This window comes from Chiloscyllium plagiosum, chromosome 42 (genome assembly GCF_004010195.1).
Source record: "Chiloscyllium plagiosum isolate BGI_BamShark_2017 chromosome 42, ASM401019v2, whole genome shotgun sequence".
Lineage (NCBI taxonomy): Eukaryota > Metazoa > Chordata > Chondrichthyes > Orectolobiformes > Hemiscylliidae > Chiloscyllium > Chiloscyllium plagiosum.
The window spans coordinates 4,555,036-4,566,396 of NC_057751.1; the positions used below are offsets into that span (position 1 = coordinate 4,555,036).

General features: G+C 48.7%; 1 protein-coding gene across 3 annotated transcripts in view; it reads right to left on the reverse strand.

Moving 5' to 3' along the window:
* Positions 1–818: 818 nt before the first annotated feature.
* LOC122543039 (zinc metalloproteinase-disintegrin-like crotastatin) overlaps positions 819–11,361 on the reverse strand; it is a 96,542-nt gene continuing 85,999 nt past the window's right edge. For 2 of the 3 annotated variants that reach the window (XM_043681231.1, XM_043681229.1), the window contains 7 exons: positions 7,560–7,635; positions 6,548–6,653; positions 5,016–5,100; positions 4,243–4,314; positions 4,120–4,155; positions 3,123–3,188; positions 819–1,212 (listed from right to left, as the gene is read on the reverse strand). In XM_043681231.1, the coding sequence (XP_043537166.1) occupies positions 1,180–1,212; positions 3,123–3,188; positions 4,120–4,155; positions 4,243–4,314; positions 5,016–5,100; positions 6,548–6,653; positions 7,560–7,635 (474 nt within the window). In that variant the 3' untranslated portion in view covers positions 819–1,179. The remainder of the gene's footprint in view (positions 1,213–3,122; positions 3,189–4,119; positions 4,156–4,242; positions 4,315–5,015; positions 5,101–6,547; positions 6,654–7,559; positions 7,636–11,361) is intronic. The other variant, XM_043681230.1, reaches the window with a different exon arrangement.

The following is an 11,361-nucleotide window of genomic DNA, read 5'->3' on the forward strand; positions in this document are numbered from 1 at the left end:
GTTGGGCTCCAATGCTGAGATTAAGGGCTGCTTGTTGGAGATCGGGAAAATCCCCGAACACTTTGTTGTGGGGCAGACATGTCAACTTGTGTAATGTTGTGCTTCTGTCTCTGTATGGTGAAGAGTCCAATCACATAATGACAGTGCCACTTTCTCTAACCATGCTGCTTGCACAGTGAACACCTCTACCATAAAGCTCCTGCTGCTTAATGCTACATCCTGCTGGTTGTTAACGTGCTGGAATCCTGAAAATCTGGAAATGAGGACCAAGCAATTCCAATTCATGATGAATAATTCCTGAACAGGAATTCGGGAGAAACCTCTTCAGCCAGAGTGTGTGTAGAATCCATAAGCAATGAGAAAGTGGTTATGGTGAACAGTAATTGAAAGTGAGGGACGTGCTGGCGAGCTGAAAGGGTTTGTGGATAGCATTGGTGCCAGCACATGGGCCAAAGAGATGGCAGCTGTATCGTTCACTCAGACCCTCTCAGGGATAGGAATGCACAATCAATGCATCAGCATGGCACAGTCAGGGAAGCCACTGCACCAGCCTCAGTGACTCACTCATTGGCATGGTTACACTACACTGCTGGCCATCTCACAGAATGTGCAAGTGGGACAAAGCACTTCAGCTTTCTCCTCCCTGAGCAACCACTTCCCCACGACTTTCTAGGGAGTTTTATTACAGCTTAAATAAAGAAATACTCTTTTTTCTGGTGAACTGGGGATGAGGACAGCACAGAGGTGGCTGGCACTTTCCTGTTCCTCCCTCCAGTTTATTGTTACAAAAATGCACAAACGTACAGGAAACCGTAAGACAGAGTTTCTTATTTTTATTCAGGAACAAGTGGACTTTTGACAGGTACCTTTAAATACAAGTATTCCCAAGACCAAAGAAACAGCAGAGAATCCTGTGGATAGTTCCAATGATTCACAACAACAATGCCCTCCCGATACTCTGCCACCTTCCCTCCTGGACAGGCAGGCTGATCATTCCTGCCACTTTAGCTCTCTCTTTAATGAGAGCTCCATGGAGTGAACACAGGTCCTGTGCAAACAGATAGTCTGCCTTCCACTTAGCTTTGATATGTTGCAGCGCCTTCTAGCCTGTCCAAGGGGCAGGAGATACAGGATAACCCCTGAGGGCTTCGTGTTGCTCACTTTCCTCCCCGGTATCACTCAGTTCCTTGGTCTTGTTGGAGGCATCAGCACCTAAATACCCAGATAACAAGAATGGTCAATGCACTCTTACCTACATTGATCCTGCTGTCTTTTATCCCTTCAGTGTCGCTCTCTGCCTCATTCTCCCCTTCTTGCCAGTCAGATTTTAGTGACATCCTGGGTCTCATTGCGATAGGGCTTTGTGGAATGTTCCAATGACCCTCTCAGCCGAGAGGCCCAACAGCCTGAGTTTGAACAAGTGGCTCATTTTTGCAAACCACATTGGATGTGCAATATTTGGACCAAGGAGGAACATTTTCAAAACTGCTTTCAATCCTTTGATGACCAATTTCGGTTTGAGATTGATGTCTGAGGGGAGGTGACGGTCTAGTGGCATTTCAGCAGACTGTGACTCAGAGACCCTGGTCACGTACTGGGGATGTGGGTTCAAATCCTGTCGTGGCAGGTGGTTGAATGCAAATCTCAAACTGAGAGTCTAATGAGGACCATGAATCCATTGTCAACTGTTGGGAAAATCCCCATCTGGTTCACTAATGACCTTTACGGAAGGATCTGCCATCCTTACCTGGGTCTGGCCTACATGTGACCCACAGAAATATGGCTGACTTTTAACTGTTCTCTGGGCAGTTAGGGATGGGCAATAAATGTTGGCCCTCATCCCGTGAATGAATAAAAAAATATCAACTTTGTGCACATTCTAAAGTCATTCTTCATTGTACAAAGTCCGAAAATCCAGAAATGAATTGGGGCTGATCGTCAGTATGGTCTCTTTATCCTCACGTTAGAGGCTTCATTCCCATCAGTCACTCTCCCTTACTCATGCAGCGAAAGATGATGGCTTTTCCCCTGAGAGAGAAGGGGGATTCCTGCAGTGAGGGATGGATTGGGGATTGTGTGGCAATTTCCTCCTGTTTACAGGGACAGGAGCAATGGTCCAGCCCAGCCTGGTGGGGATTAACATTAACTCATTGCTGGATTACAAACACCAACCTTCACCAAGGCCTGGGAGAGACCAATGCACTGAAGGACTAAGACTTGCAATGACTCTCCTGACCTCAGGTTTCTGGAGCTGCACTTGAACCCACAACCTCCTGGGGAGCAGCCAGCACTGAGGTAGAGTAAGGATTGAGCCAGACAGGCAGTGAGTCTGCTAGCCCTTTGCTGGAAGCTTCTTCCCAGGTCCTGTGATGGAGCGGTGCCCTGGAAACCATGGTCTGACATGGTCCAGCAAGTTAATCAGCTGATCCAAACTGCTACAGAAATGATCCAAACACAGACTGCAGGAGCTGGAAGAGGCCATTTGGCCATTCAAGCCTGCTGTGCTGTTCAATATGATCATGGCTGATCCTCGATCTCAACCCATTCTCAATCCCATGCCCTTCAAACCCTTTGGCCCAATGAACTACATCTAACTCCTTCTTGATAACATTCAATGTTTCAGCCTCAAACTCTTTCAGTGACAGTGAATCCCACAGGCTCCCCACTCTCTGGGTGAAGACATTTCTCCACAGCTCAGTCCTACGCTGTGTCCTCAGACTGTGAGCCCTGGATCTGGACCCCCTGCTCAGCAGGAACATCCATCCCATGTTTACCTTGTTACAGGACATTAGTATTTGATCGGTTGTTTTGTATGAGATTCCACCCCCCCACCTCCATTCTTCTCAACACCAGTGAATATGGTCCTAACTGATCCAGTCTCCCTTCATACATGAGTCCTGCCATCCCAGGACTCAGTCTGGTAAACCTTCACTGTAGTCCTGACATCCCCTGAACATCCTCCCTCAGGTAAGCAGACCAAAACAAGGAGACATGATGTGTAGACTGCACACACATACCAGTTTGGTTTCAGAAAGGTGGTTCATCAAATGCTGGTGTTGCAGGCAATGCCCAAGCCCCCTAAAACAAGAATGTTACACATGACCACGACAGTGTGCCCTGACCTTGGAGCTGGGGGGCTGCGGAGGTTTCATTCCTGGTGGCTTTGGGGGTGCTCTCGCAACATGGGGCTGCAAAGACAAAACAATTAAAAAAAACACAAGTGTTAATGTGGGCTGATTAGGGTCAGAGGGAAAATGCACAGACTCAAATCCATTCATTTCCTCATGAATGCAAACCTAATAAATTACAGCTTGTGTGGGGATGGATTAGATGGAGGAATCTTTCCTACTTTATAAATCGCCTATTACCAAATGACAGGCTGTGATTAGCAGTCTGGAATCCAGATCCTGGATTAGTGGTGCTGGAAAAGCACAGCAGTTCAGGCAGCATCTGAGGAGCAGTAAAATCGATGTTTCAGGCAAAATACTGTATTCCTGATGAAGGGCTTGGCCTGAAACATCGATTTTCCTGCTCCTCGGATGCTGCCTGAACTGCTGTGCTTTTCCAGCACCACTAATCCAGAATCTGGTGTCCAGCATCCGCAGTCATTGATTTTACCTAATCTGGAATCCAGCCCAACCTTTTATGTCCGTTTGTGTTAGTTCTCTCAGACACTTGGAACCAGTGATTGGAAATGGCCCCCACTTGCTTGAACTGAATTCTCGCTGTTCGCTCAGATCCTTTCACCTCCATCGGTCATCCAAGCAGTCATTTAGAACTGAGGTTTAACCTCTCCCCACCATCACCAGCCACACATGGCCAGGGAAGATTCTGCTCCAATGCCTTATAATTCCTCGCCAGTCCCTATGTAAGAAAGCACCCTATCTTTCTTTCCATCTCTTCATTTGCCAATGACTGCAGCTCTGCCTCTCCCCCACCTTACACCCTATGGGAACAGTTTTGCCTCCCCCTCCCCACCTCCACCATCTGCTCTGTGCAGATTTTGAACACCTTGGTTGAATCTCCTCAGGACTATCTCCTGTCCAAGCAGGCCCCCAGCTCCAATCTCTCCAAATCTTACAACTCGCTGAGTGCAAGTCAAGGCCACAGTGAACATACCTTGTTTGACGATACAAGTGGACGAGGAGGTGGTGCCTATAAGAATAAAGACCAGTAGGTTGAGTGTCTGCTTGATGTGAGGACAGAACTGTGCTAACTGAGCTGTGCTGACGGAGGACTTACCTGTCGAGGGGGGAATGGTGCAGACGGGACTGCGTTGTATGCTGGAGGGGGTGCAGTGACCATTGCTGGGCCCTGAAACACAACACAACAGAACACAACTCAAGAATGAGCAAGGAGTCAGAAACAGGTCTGCAAGGCCCAACTTCCTATCAAATATGGGGGAGGCAATGTTCAGGTGGTATTATCACGCGATTGTTCATCCAGTGATGCAGGTAATGCTAGGTTCAAATCCCTCCATGGCTGAGGATGGAATTTGAATTCAATCAAAATAAAATCTGGAATTAAGAGTTTAATGGTGACCATCGATTGGTGATTGATTGCTGGAAAAACCCATCTGGTTCGTTAATGTCTTTTAGATGTCTGGCTCACATGTGACTCAGATGGTTGACTCTTATGCATTTGGTCTTAGTGATGTCGTCATCCCGTGAATGAATAAACAAAAACTTTCCCCATCCCACTGGACAGACCATTCCCACTTGACTGGCTCATACCATCTGGAAGTCAACGAAAGGGCAATTGCTTTGTGACTGGAAACATGTGAATCAGACTGAGCTAGTATGGAGCTAATGGGACAAATAGCCTCTTTTTTTGACCATCGCTCAGCAACTTTGCAGTCGCTTGTCAGCTCCTAATCAGGTCTAGTCCCACCAATTTCTTTCTTGCTTTGACAAGTAAGGATCTCAGAATGCCCTGAATGATGGGGATTTGAACCCATATTCTCTATGAGGATAAGCACAGCCAGGCAGCAAAACACCGTGAGCAAAATGACTTGCCTGAGGTCTCATCACACGCGGTGTCACCGGGGCACTGTCAGTAAAGGCTGGGTTCGAGAGTCCTGATGTTTGCGTTTGTGGTGTCCTGGAGACAGAATCCAGAGGTTACAAGTGGGAAGCAACAACAGTTCACAGCTCAGAGAGTGCCATCAGCAGACACACCTGCCAGCTCACAAGGCCAAAAAGTGTCCCCAAAAGGAAGCAACCAAGACAGAGGGAACCTAGCACTCATTGACACTGAAACACAACACTCATCAGAATAAAGTGACCAGAAACACCATCCATGAATAAAATCACAGGGGTGTCCCAGAGAAACAAGCAGAGAATTTTCCCTGTGCAGGGAAGAGACAGTATGTCTATCTGTGTGACTGTGTCTCTGTATGTGTCTGTGTGTATGTGTGTGTATGTAATGATGTGACTCTGTGTGTGTGCCGATGTATCTATGTGAGTGTGTGTGTGTCTGTCTATGTGTGTGTATGTATGTGAGTATCTGTATGTGTGCATGCATGTGTGTGTGTGTTTAAAAATCACAAAACAAATCCATGTTCAGGGAAAAGAACCAGTGAGGTTCTCTCAACCAATGAGGAAGAGTCACAAGGTGATAGAGCGGCACCTGTATCTGGTACAGTCATGCACAGGGCAGTAGGCCAATCCCACACCAGGCCTGGGGAATGGCAATGTGAGATCTGTCTTTGCATGAGTCTCCATATCATTCTCATATTGCTGCTGTATCAGGCACACTTCAAAACTCTGGCCCTGGTGCACTGTATCGTGCTCAGGTGGTTCACAAGTCTCCTTGGGTGTAGCTACACTCCCTGAGAGGTACATGCACACCACATAACAGAACCATCAAGCAAATGGCATCCCTCCCTTCCTCATACTCTCAGCACCAAATACCATGGGAAGCTTGCTGGTGCCCTGTTTGTCCAGGGTTATACTCAGGTTTTGGACGATAGTTTTGGACTGTGTTTGGCGGACACTGCAGGTTCTGAGTTGGCGCATGTTCTGTGATCCAGGTGCCAGTCCAGTCCGACTGTGGGTGAAACCAATTGAGTGTAGCTTCCTGGGAACCAATGTCACCCTATACTGTTTGACACCTCCCAGTGCAGAGTAAATCCAAGGATATGCTAAGCAAGCTCTGTATGGTCCTGGGGGTAAGCATCAAGGGCAATGGGAACCTCTCTGAAGGGCCATTTTCTTACATTGTGGAGCACAGCAAGCAACTTGCACAAAACAAGACTCCCAGAAGCCCCCCTACCCTCCAATACTGGACAGGGCACCACTACCTTGCCTTTCCTGATCTGAGAGTGAGGCATGTTCCTGTCTATCAGTGAGTTTAGAGCAGGGTCAACTTTGGTTTCCACATCTCATCGGAGAAATGGCATTGTTGGGAATGCAGCACTGATAGTGGAGAGAGTCCCACACACTGTGTCAGGCCAGAGTGAGCTCTGCAGCCTGCTGTGTTGAAAGGATAGCCAAGATACACAGACCTCTGAAGGTGTAGCTGTGGAGATTAGCTGAACCTCGTTTACCTTGCAGTGACTGTGGGTTTCCTTGTATGTTTCCTGTATGCAAACGCAGCAGCTCCGAAACCAATGGTGATCAGTAAGATGATAGCCAGCACAATAATAACGATGGCTGCAAGGTGGAAGATGAGAAACGATTACTCTGATGAGATATACCGGGGAGAGGTTAATCATCATTCCTCATTGTTTATTTTCTCTGATCCTGTCAGGGTGAGTGGGAGGTCACAGCCCTATCAGTGTTCCGCATTCCCAATCCAATTACTCAGGCAGATTGGGAAGCAATGTCAACAGCACTGAAGCAAACTCAAACAGAACAGAAGGAGGAGGCCATTCAGCCCCTCCAGCCTGTCCCACCATTCAATACCGCCCTAGCTGATTCCTGCCTGATCTACATACCCCTTCAACCTTTCAACAAATTAAAAATCTGTCTGTCTCCTCCTGAAATTTATTCTGTGTCCCAGAGTCCAAGGCATACTCCAGGGCAAGTGAATTCCACACATTCACAACCGCACATTTGAAGGACGTAATGCCTCCTGTATTGAAATCTTCACCTAAAACTGTGAGAATTCGCCAAATCAAAAACTTTCAGATTTTCCAGACAAGACCTAAGTCTGCATTGTGTGTTCCCCTGGCATCTCCAGCTGCCAATGCTGCAGGCTAAAAGTGAAAGGTGAAAGGAAACTCCTTGTCTCACCCGAGCACAGAATACCATGGCTGGGGAGCCAGCTGGCTCCTGAAGACAGCAATGACACACAACGGCAGTTTCCTCCGAAGTTCTTCCTTGTGAAGAACAGACAGCCCCCCCCCCCCCCACCCTCTCAGCTCAGTGTCCAGCATTAGGTGCCTCAGGAGGTCCCACATAACCACTGTCACACTACACCACCCCCCCCAACCCATAGCAGGGAGAGAAACCACCAGAGTGGGGGGAGGGGTGTGCCTCGCAAATCCAACGTGATGCAGAGTTGTTGCCTGGTTGCTGGCTGCTACACAGGGTAAGATGCCAACGCCAAGGTCATACCGTATGTAGGAAGACCACTGTCGGGTGATGAAGGGAAGCCGCCTTTAAGCTGACACTGCAGTAAATGGTTACACACCTGCAGAGTGGAGACAAAGATAGGGTCAGAGGTTGGGCTGGAACATCTGGGGGGGCAGGGGAGCTGGGGAGGCCTGTTTATCTGCGCAACAGAGACATATCTCACACACACACGCACACCAGCACCCAGAGCACCACCGAGCATGCAGCATTAACCCTTTCAGCCCAACTGTTGCACCATGACAAAGTGCAGATGAACTTGTTTCATGGTTCAAGGTGGAACAGAGTGCAGATTCATTGGCCTCTCCAAAAGGCATTCCTGACAGCACCTTCACATCTCAGATGCAGGAACACGAATCCAGCAGATTCCACCCTGACCTGCAGCACTCAGAGACTTGCTGCCTGACCTGGTATAGTTAGTAAGTTTACAGATGACATCAAAATTGGAGTTGTCGTGGGCAGCGAAGATTACCTCAGATTACAATGGGACCTTGATCAGATGGGCCAATGGACTGAGGAGTAGCAGAGGGAGTTTAATTTAGATAAATGCGAGTGCTGCATTTTAGGAAAGCAAATCTTAGCAGGACTTATACACTTAATGGTAAGGTCCTGGGGAGTGTTGCTGAACAAAGAGACCTTGGAGTGCAGGTTCATAGCTCCTTGAAAGTAGAGTTGCAGCCAGACAGGGTAGTGAAGAAGGTGTTTGGTATACTTGCCTTTAATGGTCAGAGTATTGAGTACAGGAGTTGGGAGGTCATGTTGCAGCTGTACAGGACATTGGTTAGGCCACTGTTGGAATATTGTGTGCAATTCTGGTCTCCTGCTACAGAAAAGATGTTGTGAAACTTGAAAGGGTTCAGAAAAGATTTACAAGGATGTTACCAGGGTTGGAGGATTTGAGCTATAGGGAGTCACAGAGATGTATAGCACGGAAACAGACTCTTTGGTCCAACTCATCGATGCCAACTAGAAATCCTAAACTAATCTAGTCCCATTTGCCAGCACTTGGCCCATATTCCTCCAAACCCTTCCTATTCATATAGCCATCCGGATGCCTTTTAAATGTTGGAATTGTACCAGCCTCCACCACTTCCTCTGGCAGCTCATTCCAAACATGTACCACCCTCTGTGTGAAAAAGTTGCCTCTTAGGTCTCTTTTATATCTTTCCCCTCTTATCCTAAACCTATACCCTCTAGTTCTGGGCTCCCCGATCCCAGGGAAAAGATTTTGTCTGTTTACCCTATCCATGCCCCTCATGATTTTATAAACTTCTATAAGGTCACCCCTCAACCTCCGACACTCCAGGGATAACAGCCCCAGCCTGTTCAGCCTCTCCGTTTTGCTCAAATCCTCCAACCCTGGCAACATCCTTGTAAATCTTTTCTGAACCCTTTCAGGTTTCACAACATCCTTCCGATAGGAGGGAAACCAGAATTGCACACAATATTCTAAAAATGGCCTAATCAATGTCCTGCTCAGCCTCAACATGACCTCTCAACTCCTGTACTCAATACTCTGACCAAAACAAGACAGTATACCAAACACCATCTTCACTATCCCACCTACCTGTGACTCCACTGTCAAGGTGCTATGAACCTGCACTCCAAGGTCTCTTTGTTCAGCAACACTCCCTTGGACCTTACGTTATCCGCCCCTACGACCAACCCCGCCCCCACTCCCAGCTCCAGCCCCACACCAGGTCCTAGCTCCCAGCCCTGCTGTATTTTCACCATCCCTCCAGGCCTCCCCCTCTCTAAGGATGAACGATCAGTCCTCAGCAGAGGCCTCACCTTCATCCCCCTACGCTCCCGGATCAATGAGTTCGACACGCAGCTAGATATTGAGCATTTGTTCCGCTGCCTTTGCCTCCGCGCCTACCTCTTCAACCAGGACTCTCGCCCACCCTCTGACGACCTCTTCTCCCGCCTCCAACACACCCCATCCACCTGCACACCCCGTCTGGCCTCTTACCCGCCCTCGATCTCTTCATATCCAACTGCCGCCGCGACATTGACCGCCTCAACCTGTCCACCCCTCTCACCCACTCCAACCTCTCACCCTCACAACACGCAGCCCTCCACTCCCTCCGCTCCAACCCCAACCTCACCATCAAACCGGCAGACAAGGGAGGTGTGGTGGTAGTTTGGTGCACCAATCTTTACACCGTTGAAGCGAGACGCCAAATCGTGGACACCTCTTCCTACTGCCCCCTTGACCATGACCCCACCTCCCACCACCAAACCATCATCTCCCAGACCATCCATAACCTCATCAGCTCAGGGGATCTCCCATCCACCGCCTCCAACCTCATAGTCCCACAACCCCGCACCACCCATTTCTACCTCCTACCCAAAATCCACAAACCTGACTGCCCCGGCCGACCCATTGTCTCAGCCTGCTCCTGCCCCACCGAACTCATCTCTGCATACCTCAACACTGTCCTGTCCCTTTTTGGCCAAAACTCCCCAACTATGTTCGGGACACCACCCACACCCTCCACCTCCTCCATGATTTTTGCTTCCCCGGCCCCCAACACCTTATCTTCACGATGGACATCCAGTCCCTATCCACTTCCATCTGCCATCACAAAGGCCTCCAAGCCCTCCGCTTCCTTCTCTCCTGCCAACCCAACCAGTACCCTTCCATTGACACCCTCCTTTGAGCCAAAGTACAAAGGGATCTTGGAGTGCTAGTCGAGGATTCTCTAAAGGTAAACATGCAGGTTGAGTCCGTGATTAAGAAAGCGAATGCAATGTTGTCTCTTATCTCAAGAGGGTTGGAATATAAAAGCAGAGATGTACTACTAAGACTTTATAAAGCTCTGGTTAGGCCCCATTTGGAGTACTGTGTCCAGTTTTGGTCCCCACACCTCAGGAAGGACATACTGGCACTGGAGCATGTCCAGCGGAGATTCACACGGATGATCCCTGGAATGGTAGGTCTAACATACGAGGGACGGCTGAGGATCCTCGGATTGTATTCATTGGAATTTAGAAGATTAAGGGGAGATCTATTAGAAACTTACAAGATAATACATGGCTTGGAAAGGGTGGACGCTAGGAAATTGTTTCCCTTAGGCGAGGAGACGAGGACCCATGGACACAGCCTTAGAGTTAGAGGGGGTAAATTCAGAACAGAAATGCGGAGACATTTCTTCAGCCAGAGAGTGGTGGGCCTGTGGAATTCATTGCCGCAGAGTGCAGTGGAGGCCGGGACGCTAAATGTCTTCAAGGCAGAAATTGATAAATTCTTGATGTCACAAGGAATTAAGGGCTACGGGGAGAATGTGGGTAAGTGGAGTTGAAATGCCCACCAGCCATGATTGAATGGCGGAGTGGACTCGATGGGCCGAATGGCCTTACTTCCACTACTATGTCTTATGGACTGACTGAACTGGTCCTCACTCTTAACAACTTCTTCTTCCAATCCTCCCACTTCCTCCAAACCAAAGGAGTAGCCATGGGCACGCGCATGGGCCCCAGCTATGCCTGCCTCTTTGTCGGATATGTGGAACAGTCCATCTTCCGCAGCTACACTGGTGACCACCCCCCACCGTTTCCTCCGCTACATCGATTATTGTATTGGCGCTACCTCGTGCTCCCACGAGGAGGCTGAACAGTTCATCCACTTTACTAACACCTTCCACCCCAACCTCAAATTTACCTGGACCGTCTTGGACTCCTCCTCCCCCTTCCTAGACCTCTCCATTTCTATCTCAGGCAACCGACTCAACACAGACATTTACTACAAACCAACCAACTCCCACAGCTACCTAGATTACACCTC